Raw genomic sequence first — 24,325 nt, 5'->3', positions numbered from 1 at the left:
TTCTACAACCTCCCTTAAAAACCTATTCCAGAGCTTAATTACCCTTATAGTTGGAATGTTTTTCCTAATAGCTAACTTAAATCTCCCTTACTGCAGATTGTCCATTACTACATGTCCTGCCTTAAGTGTACATGGAGAACAGTTGATCACTATCCTCTTTATAACAGCCCTTAACATGTTTGAAGACTGTTATCGAGCCCCCCCTCAGTCTTTTAATAATTTGTTCTAGTATCTTTCCAGGTATCTAAGTTGGGCCGACAGGTCTATAATTCCGCTGGGTCCTCTTTGTTCCCCTTTTTAAAGATAGGTACTGTGTTTGCATCTCTCCAGTCTTCTGGGACCTCATCTGTCCCCCAAGATTTTTTAAAGATAATAGTTCTGAAATTGCGTCATGTAGTTCCTAAAGTACCCTGGGATGAATTTCATCTGTCCCTGTCAAATTGAATACATCTAATTTATCTAAATATTCTTTCCCTATTTTGGCTTATGTTCCTTCCCCCTTGTTAATATTAATTGTGTTGAGTATCTGGTTACCCTTAAACTTTAGTGAAGACTGAAGGAAAATAGGCACTGAACACCTCAGCTTTCTTGATGTCAGCTGTTATTAGCTCTCCTTCCCTTCCAAGTAGAAGACCTACACTTTTCTTCATTTCTCTCTTATTTGTAATGTTTTAAAGATCCTCTTATTGCCTTCGATGTCCTTTGCTAGGTGTAACTCTCACTTTGCACCTTAACCTTTCTGATTTTGTACCTACTTGCTTGTTCTATTCTTTGTCCTCTTCCTTTCCATTTTTGTCCATGTTTCCACTTTTTTGTAGGATTCCTCTTTGATTTTCAGGTCATTAAAGAATGGTTGATAGAGACATATTGGCCTCTTACTATTCTTCCTATCCTTTCTTCGCATTGGGTAGTTGGCAGTTGTTGTCTTTAATATTGTCTCCTTGAGGAAGCTGCCAGCTCTCCTGAACTCTTAGATTTTCCCTTAGATTTCCTTTTCCCTTAGATTTTCTTCCCAAGGGACCTTATCTGCCAGTTCTGAATTTGTTTAAGTCTTCTGTTTTGAAGTCCCTTGTCTTTTTATTTTATTGCTCTCTCTCCTTTCTTTCCTTGGAATCATGAAATCATGGGATTTCATGAAGACTTTCTCCCGAATTGGCTGCCATCTTCAGATTTGCTACCAGTTCTTCTCTGTTCATCAGAAGCAAGTCTATGGTTACTGCTTCCACTTTCTGGAACAAAAAGTTGTCCCCAGTACATTCCAAGAACTTAATTAGAAATTTTGTGTTTTGCCATATTACTTTTCCAAGAAATGTCTGAGTAAAGTGCCCCATTATTACCAGATCTTCTGTTTTGGACACTCTAGAAGTGACTCATCCCCACCTTCTCCAGATTTGTGGTCTATAGTAGACCCCTACCATGGTGTCACTCCTATTTTTTTAACCTCTTTTATCTTTACCCAGAGACTTTCAACTGGTCTGCATCCCACCTCCTTCTGGACCTTAGAACAATTGTATATATTCTTGATGTATTATGCAATACCTCCCTTTTTACCCTGCCTGTCCTTCCTGAACAGGCTACACCTCTCTGTACCAATATTCCAGTCATGAGACTTATCCCAATGTTAAGTTAATGATGCCAATTAAGTTATAGTTTAGCTTGTGCACAAATGTTTCCAGTTCTTCCTGTTTGTTCCCCATACTCTTTGCATTTGTGAATAGACATCTAAAATGTTGAGCAGATTCTCCCACTGATTTTCCTCTTGTCGCTTCTATGACCCTGCTGTAATTGTCCATGTCCTTCCCCAGCTCTCAAATATCTAATCCTCTGCTGAAGTTACCTTCTTATATCTCATCTGTGGGCTTTTGTCACCTACCCCCTTTGAACCTGTTCTAAAGCCTTCCTTACTAGTTGGAGTCAGTGCATGAAGATGCCGTGCCCCTTCTTGGTCAGGTGGACCAAGTTCAGTCAGTGCCTAGCCACCCAGAAGTTAAAATGAGACTATTGTCCATTAGCTGGATGCCCAGCGGGTCAGCATTGAGACAACTGACTAATAACAGAAAAATAATTTCAGTTGCAGGAACCCATCTTGGAATATAGAGTTGTGTTTTGGGGGTGTGTCTGTGTAGTAGGCATGCTGTAATTTTACTTTTTTTCTTTTTTTACAATTGGGTCTGTTTTTTCTTTTGATAAATCCTGAGGTTCTATTTTTGTTTGAAAGGCCATGCAAAACCTTTGCAATCTCTACCCAAGTGGTGGTGGTTTCTTTTCTAACAGTGAGCTGTGCTCAGTTCATTTTCTTTGAATGAATATATCTTAATTTTCTTGAGTTGTAATCTTTTTAGAAAACCCCAAGTTCTGGAATCAGTACCGGAAATCAGCAGTGTGAACTGGCAGAGAGTTACACTCATTCTGGAATTACTGCAGCACAAGAAGAAGATCAAGCGTCCTCAGGTGCTAGTACCTGTACTTTTTAATCTGCTGGCCAGGTAATGACACTTAATTAAAAATTAGTAAGAAACATCAGTCATTACCTGTTCTCTCCTCACTAATAGGGGATGTAAAACATTAGAGTGTGGGCTAATACCTAAACATTGTGGCAGCAACGTATCAGTGCACCCTTTGTTTTAACTCCTTTAGTCAGGAGAGCAGGACACAGGGCTGCTGTCATTATTGTATACTGTACTGTGGGTCTTTGAGAGTGGTACAACACACACAGCTTGTCAGACATGTGCTTTATTTCTGTATTAAGGGGGTTGGGAGTGCTACGGTTTCCCTAAACCCCGATTTTCTGAATGGTCATGCAGATCTCCACTGGTGGTTGTGGTGGCAGACTGACCTTGTGGTTCCTAATTCAGGGCTGCTGAAGGATGATTTACAGAAAGTAGTAATATTGCCCTTTTTAAAGCAGCCTAATGAAATTATAGCTATTCCTCTCTTGCCCCATTTCCGGATGTTTACTGGTTTTTACATATACCTCTCCCAAAGAAGTACTCAAAGCCAGATGTTACTCAAACATCTTGGCAGGTAGAGCCTTGCTGAATTGCCTGTCTGCCTTCCTGTCTTGGGACCTAATCTGTAAAAATTAAATCCCTAAATTTCCCTTTATTTTGTAACTTAAATTTTTAACAGATTTGGTGATTAGTTTTCAAACCTTCAAATTTACCTTTTACAGTCAAGGGAAGATGGATATTTCAAAGGAAAGTGGGTGATTCAGTGAGCTTTTCCTTTCAGTGACATTAAGTGTTCAAATGACATTTCAGTGCACAGTGATTATTTTCTGAGGGGCCTGTAATGAAGAAAAAGTACAAATTGTTCGTAGTTTGAAACTTCTGGCAGCTTTTGTAAAAAGAACACTGAGATAAAATAGGAAATTTCTCCACATACTGTGTAAGATTAGTGATGTTTTTATGGAAGTCTCTTTGTTTGAATATTATCTCTGGTTTGAATTTTTAAGATGTGACTAGTCCACTAGTTTATCTGAAATTTATTTTTCATCCTTCCACTTCCTACCCCTGACTACCTCCTGAATCATTTAGATGCCTGGAAACTTCAACAACAGAACAGGAAAATATGGAATATACAAAGCAGCTAATCCTAAGCTGTTTGCTAAACATCTGTCAGAAACTGTCCCCAGGTGGCAGCAGGATCCAGTCAGGTAAAAATTACAGCTTCCAGTTCGGAGCAGGAAAACTTTCCCTAGCTTTTGTACATTAGCTGCCTTTTAGGATTGCAATAATATGTCTGTTTTTAAGACTAGTGATCTTTTTTTAAAAAACAGTACTAAGCAAGATATTTTTCCCCCCTCTGCAGATATCCTTGATAAAGAGAAATTTAATGTGGAGCTGGTAGTTCAGTGTGTCAGGGTATCAGAAATGCCTCAGACACATCACCACGCGCTGCTACTGCTTGGTACTGCTGCTGGCATGTTCCCTGTAAGTTGTGTGTGAGGTTTATTAACAACTCTTCTCTTTTTTGTCTCTGGTTTTAAGAGAGGGGAAGATAGAAAGCTAAGATAGAGGGGAAGATGTAGAGGACTTCAGGAGAGAAAACTACTGAAAGAAACGGGACAAAATTAGATGTCCCTTACGTTCTTTTGAAGAGATTCCCACTCCCATTTATTTATTTAAAAACAGAAAGATACTTTGCCATGGAGTTGTTAATCACTAATTATCAAGGGTCTTATTATCCCTCCCACAGAAAAACCCTTGGGGAATGGAGAACTTATTACAAAAGGGCAATATGGTTCAGCATGACATTATCCCCCTCAGGTTAAATGGCTCACCCACCCTTCTGTTGTGTTCAGGGCCTTTTGCACCTCCTTTCCTTCTTTCTTCCCTCCATGCTATGCAGCATAGTGGAGCGTCTGGCCCAGATATGACCATGAAAGGTGGTATTAGTGTGTTTTATCTCATGCAACAGTGTAATGATTGTATTTAATAATGTTTTAAGTCTTTGAAACTGCTTCTGAAATAGGAGTTCTCTTCTGTGGGCTGAAATTTGAATATGCAACCATTGTTAAAATAAGTTACGCAAGTGGTGTTGAAAGTGTATCAATATATAGAGGCATATATTTGTTGTTCAGTCTACCAGTTGAAAAGTTGAAAAATAAAGTGCTCCTCTCCATGATTAAACTGAAATTTATTCAACAGGTAGCTTTTAATTGCTTTAGGGGAACCCAATATATAACATGAAAACAATTTTCCATCCTTCTTTAATACCGGGTCAGTGGCTGGTTTTCGTGTTTTAAATAAAGTAAATATTTGCCTGGAATATTAAATACCTTCCTAAAACATGGCATATTTATTCTGCTTGTTAAGCCTGCATGGGAAACCTGTTCACAGCTCTTATAAAACCAATAATGCACAGGCTTTAGCAAGATGGTGCCATCAGCAGTACTCAAAGAATTGTCAGAAGTTATCTTTAGAGCTTTCACAGTGCTAGGCTACATTAAACTGAAAAGTTTCAAATTGAATTTGTGTTTAAGTTCATATTGTGGTTGTGAGGTAGCCTAAAGAAGTCAGAAAACTAAAAATTAAAGCAGCTGCTCAGTCATTACCTCACATTGTGTCACCTTTGGTATTGCAGGTATTTGAAAGATAGAGGGGCAATTAGGTGTCCAACTTCCATTGAGAGTCAGTGGGAGTTGTGTACCTAATTGGCATTTGTGTCTTTGAAAATCTACTCATAGGTGATTTTGCATACCACAGTACTGCATTATCTGGATATAAGAGCATGATAGACTTAGTCTGCCTTAACTCTCAATTCCTTTTCTTTACTAATTTACTTAGATTTTTGTTTTGATGTCTAACTATTATATTCCCTTCAGCATAGTTGCTCTCTATAACTTCAAGAGACACCGTCAACTTGAAATCTAGTCAGTTCAAAAAAAAATTGAATAAAGAATTGTTTTCTAATTTCTTTCAGTTATAGTAAACTTTAAGTACTGTTTCTAAAAAAAAAAAAAAAATATTTCAGATAAAGAAAGGGTCAAAAAGCCTTAAAGTATATTGACAGGTGGGGAGGGAGAATGGAGGAAAAGCAAAACCACAAACACATACACGCCCCTTACAAAAATTAGTAGCTTTAGTATCTAAAACTGAAAACACTAACCTTTTAGTTTTTTGGGGCTTTGTTTTTCAGGACAAAGTTCTCCATAACATCATGCCCATTTTTACATTCATGGGGGCAAACGTCATGCGTCTAGATGATACTTATAGTTTCCAAATAATTAATAAGACTGTGAAGATGGTTATTCCTGCTCTTATACAGGTGAGATGTTTTCTTTCATTAGAAGCAGGAAGAAAGCTCTGAACAGTATTTTGGGTGTGGGTTTTTTTTTTTTTTTAAGGCACTAGTAAATTATTTATAGCATGTTCCTTGAGATTTCTATTGGGTATAACAGACATGACCAGCCCTAAGGTCCAATAAAAAGTAGTACTGAAAAAGCATCCTCCTTATCGAGGGAGCGGAAATGGATTTTACAGAAGGTGGAATGAAAGTGATGACTTACATAGCTGGTCTGGAGCATGTATTTTGGTGTACAGGTCTCAGTGACATACTTAAAAGCCGAGTAATGATTTGATTAAAACACCATATGTTATCAGATTGTATGACTGAATGTGGCCTGAAATGTTATAAAAATATTTTGTAACTTACTTAGCAAAGAAATATTAGGAGTATCAAATCTGGCCTTCGCTGGTTTTGTTGGACTCATATAGTATTTATTTATGGGAATGGGAATGTCATTTCTTTTCTTCTAACTCTCTTTATTTCTGGCCATTTGAGCTAAATGAATATAAACCCAAAACAAACACACACAGAGTTAGAAAAAGACGTAATAAAAGCACTTTCCCTGAATCTGCTTTCACTTGACAAGTCCCTAACATTCTTCAGTAGTCCATGGATTTTCATGAAAAACATGGGTGAGATCTCAATTTCTAAAATAAACACAAATCTCTGGTTGGAAAACCTTTCAGGCCCCCTTCATACATCATAAAGAAACAAAAAAGAGAGAACCCTTGTTTTACTTTCTCTGCATGTCACTTTTAGAGAAATCAGGCTGTTCTCCAGTACATTTTGAAAAGTAACTTGTAATTACTGACTAATTGAGCCATTATCCAATGTGAAAACAAATCTATGTATGCATATATGTGTACACATAATTATTACATATAGATAGTGGTCTGTTAGTGAGCTGATATTCTCTAGGTCCTACCAAAATTATTTTTATTAAAGTGTAAAATTTGACCAAGAATTAAAATGCATGCTGAGGGTGAGATTTTCAAAAGTGCTCATCATTGGTCTCCCTTGAAAATCTCCTGTTGACTTCATGGGCATAAATTTAGATTGTTGCTGAGTAATTTTCAAAATCCCAGTCAACTTGAGAGCAATTTAGTAAAATACTTTCCTAAAACTCAAAAGAAAATTTGACGACTGAAAACTGGTTAGAAAAACATAGTCTTTTGTTAGCCCCATTTTGCACTGGTGCAACACATCTACATTAATGGGGCTCATACACCGTTATGCCAGCGCAAACTTTTGTAATATCAATAAGCCTTACATTTTTACAGGATGAAGCCTTTAGATGTTTATCTTGTGATCATAATGTTTGGCAATGGTCTTGCTTTATGTGCCTCACAAAAACAATTCCCACCTCTTTATTTGCTTTTATGTGCATAGAAAATCCTCATTAGATTGTGCCCGTGTAGGATAATTTGTTGAACTCCCTAACCTGTTTATAGGCTGAAGATGGTGGCGCTCCAGAGGCTGCAAAGAATGTGGAGGAGGTAGTTATTAAAATCATACATGTGTTTGTGGATGCCTTGCCTCATGTGCCTGAGCACAGACGCCTTCCCATCCTGGCTCAGCTGATTGATACGTTGGGAGGGGAACGATTCCTCTGGGTTCTTCTGGTGCTCCTGTTTGAACAGCATGTGACCAAAACCGTGACTGCAGCAACCAATGGAGAAAAGGTCAGAACAATGAGGGGGTGAACTCTTTAACTGTAAAAATGTCCAGACTGAAAATAACAGCATGTTTTCGAGGTGGTGGTGGTGTAGCCTCATCATTCCCAGGATATTAGAGACAAGGTGGGTGAGATAATATCTTTCATTGGACCGTCTTCTGTTGGTGAGAGAGAGAGAAGCTTTTTAGTTTACAGTAAGCTCAAAAGTTTCTCTTTCACCAACAAAAATTGGTGCAATAAAAGATATTCCCTTACCCACCTTGTGTCTCTAGCATGTATTCCATTCAGTTGTGAGATAAGACTTTTGCCTACCCTACAAAAAAACCATCTGTGTTGCTGCCAAAACATGAGGATAATGTTTATTATGTGTATTGTGGTAACACTGAGGAACCCCATCATAGCCTGGGACCCATTGTTCTAGGTACCATACAGACATGGTATAAAAAGGTAGTCCCTGCCCCCAAATTGCTTACAGTGTAAGTAATTATGTGTTAAAATTTCTTTTTCCTTGGCTGTGTATCTTACTGAAATGAGATTCTCTGGTGTCGATTTTATTCTTCCACATAGGTGGGAATAAACCATATTATATTGCAGAAATGTATGTGTTTTTGTCGTGTAGCCAGGATCTTCATGTAAAGTGTTAAAGGGAGACTGTTAGAATAGTTTAAGCTGAAAATTCAGGGTGTGTGTTTTATTTTTTTAAAGGAGGTGGTTACATTTTTTTATAAATGGAGATTTTTCTAGTCATAGTCCCCAACCACGTTGTGACCCCAAACACAACAGCACTTTGCTATTGCAGGGTACCCGGGAAGTGAAATAGATCAGTCTAGTTTTTGTCCAGGCTGAGTGACCTACTGAAAGTATTCAAACATTATTAATGGGGAAAAGTTAGGTAGATTACAACTTTCAGTTTTAACTATCACATTCAATGTTAATAGCACAGCTGTTGTAATATTTCATAACCTATTGGGCCAAATTCAGCCCTGCCTAGGTTGCTGTGCATGTGGTACTCCAGTCTTGGCTCAGCTGGGCCCATATTATTTGCTTTGTTTGTTTTAAAGACCAGGTCAGGTTTTTGAGGAGTTTTTTTTCTCCTGTGCAAAAATCAGCAAATACAATAAGTTTCCTACTGACTACTTTTCTAATGCATTTAGAGGTTAATTCTAATATTCAGTACATGGTACCTGTCAAAAATTGGAAAAGGTTCAGTCTGTGCTGTAAAAATCATTGTCATCATCTTATTTTTGCTCTTGTTTAGCTGACATTTTTGTGGGGTTCTATTCTCATGTGCCAGTTCTGGCCATCTTTGTGGGATGGAAAAATCAAAATAATCTTTGGCTCTAGAAATCTAGTAGTTTTCTGTTGGGCTTAAAAAAGACAGATGACAACAAAAAATACCCCACCAAACTGACTAATGCAGTAGCAAAAGAGATTTGTTTTCTCTACCTCAGATAATTTTTTCAGGTGCACACTAACTGGGTTAGAGGATTTTTAATAGAATATTGTGGAGCATTTCACTATTGATCAGCTGGATCTGAAATAGTGACGTTAGTGGTAAGCCATAGTCATTACCACAGTACGGCTTTTCGATAGCCTTCAGTATGTGGAATGAGCTGTTGGTCTCTGCCCATTCACAGGGGACATGAGTCCAATACATCTTGCTGTTGTTATCATTAATAACAGTTCCAGCAACATTCCCTAGGACCGTACATTCATACACATTCAACAACAAAAGTTTTTTCTCTTATTTTTAGTTCTTGAAATAAATATTTTCTCTGTTTAATCCCTAAACAGGATGCTGTTTTGGAAACAGACGTTGAATTTTGGATTACTGTTTGTTGTGAGTTTAGTGTTCATCATCAGTTCCAGAGCTTGATGAAAATAATCCAGTACTTAACAAAACTGCCAGAGAACAAAGAAGGTAACCACAAAACGGACTTGCTCTGCAGTTGCTTGTGAATCTTAATGTTACTTCTGTTGTTCAAGGTTTTGGGCTGCAGGATTACCTTAACTGCATCTTTCCTTCTCATTCAGTTAGAACTACAGTTAAGAAGTATATACCTTTTTTGTGCCAAAAAATTTCATTTCAGAATGCTATGAATTAGCATTCAGGGCCAAATAGTACTTTTCCTTCATAGAATACAGTAAGATTCTCCAAAGTAGTTTAGCTTAAAATAAAAAGGGACCAACCATAATAATTAGTGTATAGAACATATCATGTGTAATATAGCATATGCTTGTTTGATAAGGCTGTTCTTTAAAGCAAAAAATAAAAAAATAATATATATATATATATATATAGGGACTTAACTCAATTTTAATGCATTTTTTTAAGTGCAGGTTTCTGGTGGAGGCACTCATTGAACAGTATGTCTTGATACTTTAAAAAAAAACAAAAAACAACCATTATTTAAGTGTAAGGAGTTTTCCCTTCCTTGTTGATATTTATATGACTCTCTTTTTCCAGCAAAGGGAGACTGGACAGGCCTGATAGCAACATTTCCAAATATACTCAGTCTAGAATTTTGTGACCCAACCCCTTCCCCGCCCGCCCGCCCTCCCCTTTGGTGCCATCCTATTCATGGCCCATTTCCCATATAGCTTTTTCAGAAGATGCAAAAGAAAATATAAAATATATACAATTTACAATACAGAAAGAATCAGACAAAATCTCAACATATGTATTAGAAGTTAATGAAATGGAGACGTTCCCCTCTCCTGTATTTTAGTGTCTTGCTTCTGACTTAATATAGGGATAATTCTGGGACTTTTGCAAAATGAATAGGACTAGCACAAAACTGACTGGAGTTCAGAACAGTGTTTCCGCTGTTCTGCTTGAGCCCTTGGTTTGCCTATTGTATAATGTCACTGATGATGATGAAAAAATTAACACAGTGGGGAGAGAAAACTGATGACTTTCAGATGGCATTTTGTAGGAGAATATATTGAAAAATATAGAAGACTCTCTTGAGCCTGATCCTTCCATTCTTGCACAAGCAAAACTCCTGTTGAAGTCAATGGGGATTTTGCCATTGTGAGGACTGTAGGGTTGGACCCTATATCTTAGTTACCCAAGTTGACCTCAACTACTGAACAATGCAGCACTTACTTGCCCTTTAACTGTTGCAATATTTTATTTCAGTTTTAGTAATTGGCAGTCAAAAGCTTCTTTCCTAGTCATGGCTGCAAAAATAATTTTTGTGGGGGATGTTTTATCAGATGATCCTGGACCAAAAAAATTAAGAACACGCAAGATGAAAACACAAGATGAAGAAGTGCAGCTTTTTAATGTGGAGTCTCACTCAGGCAAACAACTGCGACATTTTAAATTTTTATCTGTCTCTTTCATGGCACAGCTTTTGGCTTCTCAAAGTTTTGTGAAAAAGGTAATGCAGATTTTTTTTTTGTCAAGTGGTTTGGTTTTCTTTTCATTCTGAACACATCTGTTCTTTTAGCTTTCTGAAGTATATTTGGCTGACTGCCTTTTACACAGTTCTGAAGTCTTTTTGCAATTTATCAGTAAAAGTTTTGGGGGGTTTCTTTTGGTGGTATGTTGTTGTTTTCTTTGTTCGTTTCCTTCCCCCCTCCAGTTCTCTTACAAAGAGATTTAGCCTGCGTGATTGATCATTAGGTAAAAGACAGAGTAAATCCTGGCTACAGTGAAGTCAATGGCAAATAGTGTGATATCAATCAGTTATTGAGACTATCTGGATTCACCAGATTCCAGCATTATAATTCCAAGGTCCCTTTTATTTTGTGATTTCGAATTACATATTATAAGGTATCTTTTGAGTTATAGTGTTGGAATTTGGTGAATCCATGTAGTCTTGGAATCTGGTAAAACTCTAACTCAGAGGTAAAAAATTATACTATTAAATATTAAAGAACCAAAAAGGTTTTGTGTTTTTTAAAAAATATCAGTTATGGGGAACTGGGTGGCTCAACAGAGAAGTGATGAGATGTGAAATTTTTCACATGTAGGTCAATGATTCAAATCTAGCCCTAGTTTGTAGCATTTTTCTATCCATCTGACTGCAGTTTGGTGGCTTACATGAAATGAGTCAGTGTTCTGTCTCTTTCTTGTGGATAAGTATCTGATCACGAATCCACCATTGCAATTGGTATTAGTAGGATGGGCACTGGTAGTCTCAGCAGAGAGGCCACAGCTTGAAAGGACATGGAAACTCAACTCATCTTTTTAGAGGTGATCCCTCCATCTCTGGTTTGAAACATATTGATAGAATAGTGTTAGGCAAGCTTTCACTGCAGGTGCTAATCCTGTGCTTGCCCAGAGGACTTCAGTTACCTGAAGTGTGGTAATCCAGTGTCATTCATCAGCAATGTTACAACAATCTTTAGTTGAGTTTCTTGGGTTTCATCCTGTCATTAGTTTTTGGGGGTTTTTTATGACTAAACTACAGCTATAAAAAAATTGTAATTAAATGTTAACGTATCCTTCATGGAAGCAGCTCCAATGTGTTACTGTAATACAGTCCTAACAACTGTTTGGTTTTTTGTTTTTGTTGTTAATCAGATAGTCGAATGTGGTGGAGCTGAAGAGCTTCAGGAGTTGGAGCAGAGGTACATGTGCGCGTGCACACAAAAAAAACCCCTACAAACTTATGTCTCTGTAGTTTATTACAAGCAGGTTGTTTTTTCAGTTGATTTAGCTGTTGTCTGATTTTGGGGGGTTTTTTGTTCTTGACAAGTGAAGTGCTTTTTTAAAAATTAATTCTCTCCTCTTTGCGTGATTTCATGTATTTACTTTAATGTTTACATGAGCACGTAGCTGCCATGATAAGAGGGTCTCTAAAAATCTGAAATTATATTTGAAATTCTTCTAGCCACAACACTCGTTGCTCCTTCACTCCCAGGAAAAATCCCTTATCGATGTAAGCCCGTTTGTCAGAATGAGAGTATTACAGTCATCACAGATGTAATTTAGAAGAGCTGACTGTAGTAGATGTTTCAGTGCAGCAAAATTTAGGTTTTGGGGGGAAGGTGTAACTTGCATGGGATGACAGTAAGTAAAGAAGGGATGTGTGGCACAAGTGAAGTGCTGCACCTCTTAGACCTGTTTCCGGGCTTTCATACGTTTCCCGAGGTGTTTGGGAGACTCCTTATCCTTTGGAAAGGATGATAAATGGTTGGAGGGCTAGATGGACTCTTCTTAATATGTGCCCCCAGCCTGAACTATTTCCTAACAGGTTTTTGTATTTTAATATCTAGATCTAATGTAAATAGTTTTCTGTACAGGGTATTTTATTAACCCTCATTATTGTCTGTGAAATTTCTTGCCCTCCAGGAATAAAATCACTTTGTAAATGTTACTCATGAAAAAACGTTTCTCCATTTAGATTATTAGAAGAAGTTCTTTGCTACATAAATGTTGTGGCACACTCAGTGGAAGAAAATGCAGACAAACCAACAGCAAAGTTTTGGAGGGCTCTGCTCAATAAGTCTTATGATATGCTAGATAAAGTAAGTTTTCATTACTCCATTTGTTGGCTTTGTTTTTCCTTCTCCCTTTTTTTTTTTAACATGATTATAACATTTGTTACATTTTAATTTTTGTGAGAGAAGGTGGGTGAGGTAATATCTTTGTTGGACCAACTTCGTTGGTGAGATAGACAAGCTTTCAAGCTTACACAGAGCTGTTCTTCAGGTCTGTGTAAGCTTGAAAGCTTGTCTCTCTCACCAACAGAAGTTGGCCCAATAAAAGATAATACCTCATCCATCTTGTCTTGCAAATATCCTGGGACCATCATGGTTACAACAGCACTGCATATAACATTTTATCTTTGCAACGTTTGTATAAGGTTTTTTTGTTGGTGGTTTTATGTTACATAATTCATTAGTAAGCTTTACCAACCAATTTGGGACCTGATGCATTGTTACTTTAATTTTCTAGTGCCAGCAGTATTATTAGGCAGAGCAAACAAAGTGAAGTAAACCCAGTGATGGTTATTTTTCTGTTAAGCGTCCTGGTGGTTGGATAGAGCCATCTAGATATTGTCAGAAAGAAAATAGCCTTCTGGTGTTTTTTCTAGTTACAACTTTTAACGTGGACTTTTAGTTAGCTAATATTTCTGCAGAAGAATTTACATGAAGTGACAAGCCTTGCTATGTTTTTCAAGTCTTTTTTTTTTTTTTTTTTTTAAATCAGAAGTACAGATATCATGTTGGCTTGGTGCCCTAGCAGCAATAGTGGAGCTATGGATCAGAGTTCTCATCAGTTCTCAGGGTGAATGGTGCTGAATTTTCTTCCATTAGCGACTTAGTTGTCCCACCACTCCGAGCCAGTGTGCATGGAGCAATGTCAGAAGGATTATTTTGGTGGCGAATAATATCTAGCCAACTGCAGCCTGGAGTGGAAGAATATTGTGTAGGAATCCTCAGGGTTAAATGAGGCAGAGCAAGTAGAAGGTAGTTTATTTCCAAATTGGTGGCTAGCAGTTACGGTATGAGAATTAAACATTGTAGCAGGAACTTACTTTCTCCTTTTGCTTTCCCAAACAAAGCACTATCAGGACATGCTTTCCCTTCTTTTCTGATCCTCTCTTTGTTCTCAGGAAGTGCACATTTCTATACTTTTTGGGGGGCTTGGATGGTGCAGTACAGGAAAGAACATTTGTTTTTTTTTTTTTGTTTTTTTTTTTTACAGGCCAATGCCTTATTGCCAACACAGACATTTATCCCTGTCATTAGGGGACTGATGACCAACCAGCTGCCTTCTGTGAGACGTAAAGCAATGGATCTCTTGAACAATAAATTGCAGCAGCGCACACGTTGGCAGAAGGTCCAAGTAAGGCAAAGGGTTAAGCCCTTTCTTTTTGTTTAAACTGTTCGCACCTTTCCGCTAATGTAGAAATGAGATGTCGTGTAAGGGCAGGTGTAGAACTTTCAGATGGAAATGTGAGTTTTTGAATACCAAAATGTGGTCCGCCCACCCACATTAACTTGCAGGATCTGGACCTAGCTATGTTTTTAATTTCATATTTGTGTGTTCTTTTGTTCTCTTAGGTTTGGCAGCTCTTAGAACTAATTCCAGAGCTAATCACTATTGTCCAGCGTAAAATCAATGAGGAGGAGGAGCAAGCCATCAACAGGCAGACTGCTTTGTTCAGCCTCAAATTACTGTGCAAATGTTTTGGCACAGACCATCCAGAGCCTTTTGTGCCTGTCCTGAAAGCCACCATTGACCTGATTTCTTCAGAGAGGAAGGAAGAAAGGAATGTGATGGGAAGTGCTTTGCTGTGCATAGCTGAGGTCACCTATACGCTGAAACCACTAGCAGTACCTCAGCTTCCAAGGTATCGTCCATTTTCATAAAAGGGTTCACTGCCGCAGGAACTACGTCAGATGAAACGTATTACTAAAGGCTGGCTTAAAGGCTTGTTAAACTAATTGGCAGTCTGTATGTGCACGGTGTGCTTTGTAGAAATGGATAAAGGCCCAAGAGTCCTCCTGAGTACTTAGAGTGAGAGAACTCCGAAGCAAATGCTGCACTAATTGTGTAAGAATTGGAGATCATTTAATAATCCCAGAAGTTCTTGCAGAATCTGTCAAATGGCTATATTACCATTGTAAGCCTGACTGTATTTAAAACATAGAACCCTTGTTCAGCACAGCTGGAAAATAGCTACGATACAACTCTGTTTGGTCCTGCCTGTTCATATGGAACTCAGGCATTTAATAAAACAGCTTTTTTAAAAACACCTTAGCCTTAATAAGAATGCTCAGTTTCACAATGTAGCAGGGCCTTAAATCTAATAATCTTCACAGCTTTTTGAGAAATAAAATAGAGACGTGAATCCCAAAAGGCCGGGTTTTCAAAAATAGATTCTGCAGCTGTGCACGGAGACATTGTAGACACGAAAGTTGTGCCTGTAGTTTTATAGGCTGGATTGGGGCCTATTTGGAAAGTTGCCTCCCAGTGTGCAACTGGCAATGGATTTACTTCTCTGCGTGTTTTTACTTGATTATTTGCAGGCTGATGCCAGCGTTGCTGAAGACACTAAAAGACAAAAAGGAGCTGGTCTCTAACGAGATTTACTTGCTCAGCGCAGTGAGTGCGCTGCTGAAAGTTGTGGCAACACTGTCACACTTCCTCAGCCCCTATCTGGTGGATGCTTTGCTGCAGGTGAGCCATCGCTGTCTTGAGAGGGTGAGGGGACAAGAATGAGGAAGCTCAAATCATGGAGGTCATGCAGGATTTTGCAGTGAATTAAAATGAGAATTTGGCCATCTGGGTGGTTGGGGGAAATCTCCTGACTGCTTCTACTCAGCCTCCGCGAGTAAATGGAATGATGTAGCTGGTGTTCTCCTCCTGCAACCTTGCAGAGACTTAGCTTGCTACTTTAGGAGGTGGGGTGTGAATTTTGAGGGTTTTTCTCCTGTACCAGTAAGTTGATCAAATGTGTATATATTAATAAAAACTCCAGCTTTTATAAATAGAGTGGATGTAATGATCCTCTGCTTATTCCACTGATGAATCCCCTTTTTCAGTTTTCATGTATTGCAGGAGACAAAGTCTTATATACAAAGTTCATAAATTGTAGTGTTTAAAGTAGTAACAGACAGTAGTGCTTTTTATTTCCAAAATGCTTTGCTAATTAAACTGAGTATAAACCTTTTAAATTAAGTAGGTGATTTCTTTGTTGGTTCCTAGACCGCAATATTTTTCTGGAGGAGATGATTATGAAAACAGCTCTTGAAAGATTTGTTTTACTGGTTTTGTTGTTCTTGGATTTTCTGATAGGTCGTTCGCTTGGAAAGGATTGCAGTGGAAATGGGCCCTTCGTCCCAGCTTAATCTCCGTTTAACATCACTGAAAACTATGTTAGCTACACAGCTTGGTCCCAGAGTTCTGTTGCCAGCGATTACCAAGTGTTACAATGAACTTGCAAATGCTTGGAAGGTTATGATTTTTTTCATTCATTAGTAAAGTTAGTGGAAATGTAATTATAGTTTAAATATGCATTTTTATATTAAACCAGAAAAGTTAGAACAGGGAAGGATCCATCAGGCTCTAGAGTATTCATATGCTAGATGGCAAGTATGGAAGACAGTTCTGTTCATTAAAGCTTTCATTTATTTGCTAGGGACATACATTAGGAATTGCAGCTTTCCTCTGGGCCTTGCTACTATCTCATGCTTGGGCATTTAAAATCTGCTGCCAAGATGGGGAGGGAAAGAAAACTCTTTAAAGGGACACTGCCTATTTAAGTCAAATTGTAAACAAACACATCTTCACCTTTTATTGATAGTGCCTTAGATTACCAGAAGTCAAAGAATTTTATAAAATCCAAGTTATTTACAACCTGTCAACTTTTTTATTTCTCTTAGCTTGGGCAATGAAAATCAGGTTTAAATCAATTTTATTTTGTTTGGTCAGATGCACCTTTTGGGTTCTTAATGGTGCAAATTTTGGGTTTCTAACATTGTGAATGGGGATGTTTATTTGTTTAAAGACCATGATTTTCACCTGTATTTTTTTTAAAAATAAATTGTGGAAGGAATTCAGTTGATCTGATGATCTATGGATGTGACTTTTTTAATTATGGGGTAACAGCTGTCTCTTTTTTTTTTTTTTTTTTTTAATCTTTTACAGAACCGCCTGGGTCCCCTTATGGACATTCTTAAAGAGCACATTGCAGTTATGGAGAGAAACCAGCTCATCTCCCATCAGTCTGAGCTGACAGCATTTTTCATGAAAGCCCTGGACTTCAGAACAGAGCACTCACAGGTGGAGTACTGGCAATTCTTAAAGAGCAAGAATGGATGTGGTTTTCTACTAGATGTTAATTTTAGAAGTTCTTTACAAGAATGTGTCAGGTTGTTTCCTGCTAAATGCATTTTCTGCACTTTTGAGAATTGTGTATTCAGCTAGGAGAGAAGTGAGAGAGTGCTCCTTGTGAATAGAAAATTTTAGTTACACAAGTATCTTGGACCTAAACATAGTAGAGATTAAAGTTAGACTTTGTAAAAGGATGCTCATCAGGCTCTGAGTCTTACTGTATGGATTTTGAATTATACCTTTCACTTGTTCTAGGATGATCTGGAAGAAGTTGGTAGAACAGAGACCCATATTATTAGCTGTTTAATTAGCATGGTCATGAAGCTTTCGGAGGTTTCTTTCAGACCCCTCTTTTTCAAGGTAGGAATTTTAATATAGTCCTTTGGTATTAGCACAACTGTATTTACAACTGCGTTAATGTAGAACAAACCTCTCTCTCTCTCATCAGTTATATGATTGGTCCAAATCAGAGGTCACCTCAAAGGACAGACTGTTGACATTCTACCGGTTAGCTGATTGCATTGCAGACAAGCTCAAGGGTCTTTTCAACCTGTTTGCTGGTAATTTAGTGAAGCCTTTTGCTGATACCCTGAACCAGATTAACATCTCCAAAACTGGTAGGTCTCCAGTTACTATAGTTATCAAAGCAGGAACAGTTGAAATATGATATCACTGTAAGCTTGCTGTCTCTGCATGCCTCCCACCCTTGTCTCCTAACACGTTTTCTTCCCCCTTTTTCTTGCATCTTGCAGCAAGGTGGCTTACTCATTTGGGGGATGCAAAAAGGATGTCTTCAGTTGGGGGGTTTGGGCCAGAAGTCCAAAGAAAGGAATATTCTTCAACTAGGGGAAGTCATTCCACTCATGACGTTTCTTTTGGAGTCAGCCAAAGTTGCAGTTTGTGAGATCAGTGAAGCCTGTTTCAAGACCCTGCTCTCTTACGTTTCACTCATTGCCTCCCCTGACATGGCCATATAGAACACACCAGCCAGGCTTGGGCTCCACAACTTAGTTGATGAAATATCTGCTGCTGTTTTGTTTCATTTTCCTCTCCCCATTCAAAACTCAGGCAACCAGCAAATGCATTGGTGACAGGATGTTTCCATACTTAGGCAGCCTGTACATCAGTAGCACTGATTGTCAGGTTCTTCAGTTAATCCCTAGCACCTTTTCCCACAAGCTGTGTGCTCCCCTTCTTCCCCAGCTGTATGCCACATCCAGCAGCAACAACGTTAATCTAAGCAATAATATTCCAAACTGCAATGAGCTAAAAGGCCGTATTGAACATTGCATTTCATGTGGACTAGATTTAATCATGGGATATCCAGGCCATAGGCCATTTACTACTTACTCATTTCTTAAAAAGAATGTTGGTAACATCGACTGCTAAATAATCTCTCCTTTCATTATAGCCAGTTCCATGAACAGCTAACAATATTTCTAATTCCTGGTGTTTGCAGAGCAAGTGGCTTCTTCATGGTTTTTCCTTTCCTTCTTTTCCCCACGTGCAGATGAAGCTTTCTTTGACTCTGAGAACAGTACTGAAAAGAGCTGCTTATTGCTGCAGTTCATCCTTGACTGTTTGCACAAAATCTTCCTCTTTGATACCCAGCGTTTTGTAAGCAAAGAGAGAGCAGAAACCTTGATGGTGCCCCTAGTTGACCAGGTACTGACACGTACATTGAAAGGAGACTATTGCTGGATTATCCAAGTATTGTATTCCCATTTCGTTTAACAGGTTTATTGCTGACTATTAAATATTCAGATTATATTCCTTGTAATTTGTCATGGATTTGGCCTTCTTTGGATTAATCTCTCCCTGTTCCCATTTTATTTTCAATAATCGTATTATTATTATTATTATTATTTATTATTTATTTTAGTATTTGTCTTCAAAGTACTTCAACGCGTTACCTAAATAACCCTGCACCTCAGTTTTCTCATACTACAAAATAGAGAAATTAATACTTACCTACCTCACTGGGGTATTGGAAGGATTAAGTGACTTGCCCAAAGCTCAGGAGTTTCCAGCTCCTTCTCCTTTGCTCGGACCTTTTAAACTGCCCCATCACACAATTAGATATTCTGCAGTGCCAGCCAACACCACTCCCAAGTTGGATGGGTCATTGCTGCATGAAGAAGCTTTTTCTGTCTCCTCCCCCAACTCCTGCAGGCCAAGTACACTCCCTCTGCGGGCTCTCAGACAGCATTTATCAGTCAAAGATATGGCACCCCAAAGAATTTAAACCTGAATTTTTCATGCGCCAGTAAACAATGGTACCATTAAATCTTAAGCCCAGAAGAGGGAGTTCATAGCTGAAAGATTTTAGGGGAATCAACATTTTAAAATGTAACTTCTTAGATTTTTCATCTTTACTGGTGTTTATCTTCCTTAGTACTCTGGCCTTTGGAATCTCCCTCCATTAGGCTTTGAACTCGTGTGTTGCGAAATGTTAACCTGATGTTGCAGGGTGAGAGGGCAGCAGGATGTTTTTAAGCCTCAGTTAAACAGTTGGGCCTTTCTGTTTGACTTGCTTTGTGATCATTTTACTCCTGCAGCTAGAAAACATGCTTGGAGGAGAAGAGAACTTCCAGGAAAGAGTGACCATGCACCTGATTCCATGTATAGCTCAGTTTTCAATTGCAATGGCAGATGATTCTCTATGGAAACCACTAAACTACCAGATTCTGCTGAAGACAAGGCACACCTCACCTAAGGTATGAAGCTGGATTATCTCCAAGTTGAATATGAGTGTGTTTAAACTGCTGTGCATAGAAAGCAGATTGTGGGTTGGCTGGGTCATTGCTTGACATGAAATTTGCTCTTTATGAGATAACACACTGGTATTATTAATACAGATGGTCCTTTACTATAGTGTGAATGGAATAGCTTCAGAATGGATGCCAGAAGATAATTATGGGCAATTGTTCATCAGTCCCCAAGGACTGACCTATGTTTTAGCAGGGTTTCACTGTGTCTTCCTTTTGTTCATGTTCTACATTTATAGTATATCTAAGTGTGGCAGAATTCAATGTTTATATTTGATAATTTTAAGATATCCATGTTCGTTTTTAAGCATTTTTTCAATTTTTATCTATTTACGTTTTCACGGGGGGGGGTGTCAAGCAATTTATTTAATGACAGTAGATGTTGAGATTCAAAAAGTTAAAACCTTATAACCATTAAAACACAAATTGTCAACACCACATGTCAAAGTATACAAACCAAACTCTTAAGTTCTCAAGCAGCATTTTTCTTTCTTTGCATTTTGATTATCAAAGGAAAAAAATCTTCATGGGTTTGTTTGTGTATGGTGACATCTACATTTATGGATAAAAATCTAATCCTCCTATGCCCAAGTATATTAGGCCCTTAGGATGGTTAATGAGGAATGACAGGTTGTGAGGTCTTCAGTAAATTGATAACACCCAGCTCTATTTCTGCAAGGCTTGCTGATGGAGCAGAACAGTTGACTTACTGTCTTGTGAGTGGGATTGTGATGAGGGCGAACTGGCTAAGACTCGGCTAATTTTGATGGGTTGTGGGGAGCAACTGGAAGAATTAGGAAGTGTTAATCACAACTTCAAAAGCAAACATAGCCTATCTTTTTGAGCCTGGTGTATAATCTATGGATCTCATTGGACCCCAGACTAGTTAGGAGCCCAGCTTTTAGTACAAAGAGAGACCTTTTATTTTGTATATGAACCTGCTACACTTATTTGTCCTTTTCTTATGAAGAGACTAGCCTTCAATAATGCATTCAATTTGGGCTACACCTTGAGACCAGCTGGAGCCTAGAACTGACATAGAATGCAGCAGTCATTTTATTAAGAGGGCTAGTATTTCAAGAGCACAAACACCAGAGCTCTGTAAGCTTTGCTGGAGGGTTATAGGCTCCCTGGTGGGATTCAAGCTGTTTGTCTTGATGTTTAAGGTATGTCTACACAGACCACGGAAGTGAGCCTCCCACCCTGCGTGGACACTCAGGCCAGCGGGGATCACATTAGCGCTCTAAAAATAGTTCTATAGACAGTACTTAAGTTGCAGCTTGGGACTACACTTGACGTCCTAACTGGTTTGGGCTCTTCCTCTTAAAAGACTGGTCTCGCTCCTCCAATGATATTGTCACCATTGCAGTCGGCAAAAGTGCTGGAGCTCCACTGATGTAATGTAGAGGGAGGTGGTGGCAGTGTTCTACATGGGGTCCTTTCACTTTGCCGTTCTGTTGGTCAGAATCATTAACCGTCTGGGTGTGCTTCAGGACCCATTGGAGGTGGAAATGTTTTGAAGACTTCATGAAAGGAGTCCAGTCTATCAGCTAACTTTGAAAATTTCCTCCTCCTAACAAACCCATCCCTCCTTAATGTCTCTATTCACTTCAACCAGGCTTAATTCTTGACTAATATTCTGTCCTTTTCCCCTGCAAGATGTGACTGGCTCTAAATTTTTATGTATATGGGAGACTGAACTACATTAGCCTCTCTGGCTCCAAGTAGTTTAGTAAACTTCAGTTCCCAGAATTCACTTTATTACCCCTCTCCCCAAATAAAGGCACTGGGAGGAGAATGGAAAGGGAACTAAATTGATCTAAGACATGGAGTATTAAAAGGTATGTTTGAGAATATGCTGTATTGCTTGTTTCCCTATATAGTGGCTTAGGTTTGGTTTTGTTTTTTTTATTGTAGGTCCGATTTGCTGCTCTGCTTACTTTGGTAGAACTTGCAGGGAAACTAAAGGAGAACTACATGGTGCTGTTGCCAGAATCCATCCCTTTCTTAGCTGAGCTAATGGAAGGTAATGTCCTACAATGCTTCAGTTGACAACCAGGATATTTGGGTTGTCCATTTTGAAATACTCGTATGATACAAAACAAACTTTAACAAAGACAGTGATCGATCACTGACACATTAAAAATCCACTGTCCTGAGTGTTAACTTCTTTTTTTAAAAGAATAATCAGTGACTATGACATTGGCTAAGTACACCAATTAGTATACTGGGACTTGATACCTGAGGTGTTAATGGGACTTTTAATTTTAGTTAACAAGTGGATGCATTGTTTTAGGAGCCATAGACTAACTGATGGGAATTCACCTCTGTGCACTGGGCCTGTGCACCACTTAAGTCCCAAACAATCAGACTGTGGCACTGGTTTTAGGACAGGTTTTTATGAAGCGTTACTACATTTACCGCACTCTTGTGAGTGGTAAAACCACTTTATTTCAGAAATATTTTTGTTGCATTACCTTTTCAGCTGCAGTAATGCTCAACTAGTAAATGCTTCCCAAACACCATAAGTGCATCCCGAACACCCTGTCCAAAGGAGCATACAGTGTGAAAAGAGACACCCATGAAACGGGGTGTGGGGAGATCGTACAACATAAGAAAAGTGGTGAGGGTGGAGATAGGGCATATAGGTTAGTTACATCTTTGTTAATGTTTCCTTTTTAGATGAATGTGAAGAAGTAGAACACCAGTGCCAGAAGACAATTCAGCAACTGGAAGTTATTTTAGGAGAACCACTCCACAGCTACTTCTAAGAAACACTATTGCCTCTTTGTTGTAAAGTCTCAGTCATGAGATGTGAATGTCTGTCTCACATAAAAGAGCTAATCATATTGCCACAAAGTTACTATGTCGCTCCAATTAAGAGTAACACCTTTTTTTGTAGTAGACTGCGAAGATCTTGCCTATACGCTGTTCAGGGTCATGACAATTTCCACGGTTATTAATAAATTGAAAATATTACAGGATGGCTTTTTGACTTCTGTATACTGTAACTTGTAGAAACCGCTGTATGAATTCAGTTCAGGAAAGACAATGGGGATAAATAAACTAAAATGTGCTGCAAGGTTTTAGAAGGGACAGACTTCTGGGTTTTTTGTTTTTTTTCCTAAACTTAGTTTCTATCCTGTTAAGTTTGTACTGCAGCTTTTTAGTCATTTATGGTAAGCATTTTCTAGTAGCAGAGTCCCTGACTACAGAAGCTACATTTTTGTGAGATGTTTTCTTTACAGTAGTTAACATCACTCTTCCTTTATGCTCTATGGGATTTGAGTGTCAATTATACCAGCCTATAACCTCAAACAGTAGTTGTTAAATTAGTGTTTTCTTTGTAGCTGTTTTCTTTAAAAAGTGATTACTATAATCACCATTATGCCATAAGTCTGATATGTCACAGGGATGTGCACGTTACTAGTGATGTGAATTAGGTTCTTACAACTGTGTGTACCCATTTGTGAAAATCAGGTATTTTGTCTAGATTTGCTAGTTTAACTACCTTGGTTTCAGAATCTTTCATGAAGAATGAATGGGCAGATGTTACCTTTTCTATTCCTGTCTCTTCTTTTTAACTGTGGAAGAAAATAAGTGAAGAAGCCAGCAATACTCCATTTAAGGCTGTTGACCATAGATGACTATACAAGAATCCAACTTCAAAGGAGTTTAGAAAATAAAAACTTTATTCGCATTGCAGGATTTACACTACAGAGCGGAAGTCAAACTTACACAGGGACTTTAGGAGAAAAGTGAAGTTAACTGAAAATAATTTTTACGTAGTGCTCTTTAGATAGCTAGGCAATTGTGGTAAAAACCAACTTTTCTTAGGCTGAGGTTAAATGTTGAGTGAGGAGGCTGTTTACAGAAGCATGTTTTAGCTGGAACGTACTTTTCATTTAAAAGACTTAACAGTGAAAAGTAAATCTAAATTACATGCCAGTGTAACACTGTCTAGTGTGGGCACTTTTAAATGGGCCTGATTGAAGGATTCAGAATAGTTAGTCTGTATCCGGAAAAAGAAAAGGAGTACTTGTGGCACCTTAGAGACTAACCAATTTATTTGAGCATAAGCTTTCGTGAGCTACAGCTCACTTCATCGGATGCATGCAGTGGAAAATACAGTCGGGAGATTTATATACATAGAGAACATGAAACAATGGGTGTTACCATACACACTGTAACCAGAGTGATCAGGTAAGGTGAGCTATTACCAGCGGGGGGGGGGGGGGGGGGACGACGACGAGGACACCTTTTGTAGTGATAATCGAGGTGGGCCATTTCCAG

At 38.4% G+C, this 24,325-nt stretch overlaps 1 protein-coding gene across 3 annotated transcripts in view; it reads left to right on the top strand.

Annotated features, from left to right (window-relative positions):
* HEATR1 (HEAT repeat containing 1) overlaps positions 1–23,011 on the top strand; it is a 52,616-nt gene extending 29,605 nt beyond the window's left edge. For all 3 annotated transcript variants that reach the window (XM_084623736.1, XM_084623734.1, XM_084623735.1), the window contains exons 26-45: positions 2,343–2,486; positions 3,537–3,655; positions 3,811–3,932; positions 5,641–5,769; positions 7,242–7,472; positions 9,260–9,386; positions 10,685–10,851; positions 12,000–12,046; positions 12,823–12,946; positions 14,130–14,270; positions 14,489–14,778; positions 15,458–15,608; positions 16,227–16,385; positions 17,079–17,213; positions 17,520–17,624; positions 17,713–17,881; positions 18,775–18,929; positions 19,823–19,981; positions 21,950–22,058; positions 22,715–23,011. In XM_084623736.1, coding sequence (XP_084479862.1) covers positions 2,343–2,486; positions 3,537–3,655; positions 3,811–3,932; positions 5,641–5,769; positions 7,242–7,472; positions 9,260–9,386; positions 10,685–10,851; positions 12,000–12,046; positions 12,823–12,946; positions 14,130–14,270; positions 14,489–14,778; positions 15,458–15,608; positions 16,227–16,385; positions 17,079–17,213; positions 17,520–17,624; positions 17,713–17,881; positions 18,775–18,929; positions 19,823–19,981; positions 21,950–22,058; positions 22,715–22,803 — 2,872 coding nt within the window. In that variant the 3' untranslated portion in view covers positions 22,804–23,011. The remainder of the gene's footprint in view (positions 1–2,342; positions 2,487–3,536; positions 3,656–3,810; positions 3,933–5,640; positions 5,770–7,241; positions 7,473–9,259; positions 9,387–10,684; positions 10,852–11,999; positions 12,047–12,822; positions 12,947–14,129; positions 14,271–14,488; positions 14,779–15,457; positions 15,609–16,226; positions 16,386–17,078; positions 17,214–17,519; positions 17,625–17,712; positions 17,882–18,774; positions 18,930–19,822; positions 19,982–21,949; positions 22,059–22,714) is intronic.
* The last annotated feature ends 1,314 nt before the right edge of the window (positions 23,012–24,325 follow it).

Source organism: Lepidochelys olivacea, assembly GCF_965140295.1.
Source record: "Lepidochelys olivacea isolate rLepOli2 genome assembly, chromosome: 3".
Lineage (NCBI taxonomy): Eukaryota > Metazoa > Chordata > Testudines > Cheloniidae > Lepidochelys > Lepidochelys olivacea.
The sequence above is the reverse complement of the archived record's forward strand: the minus strand, read 5'-3'. Positions and strand labels throughout refer to the sequence as shown.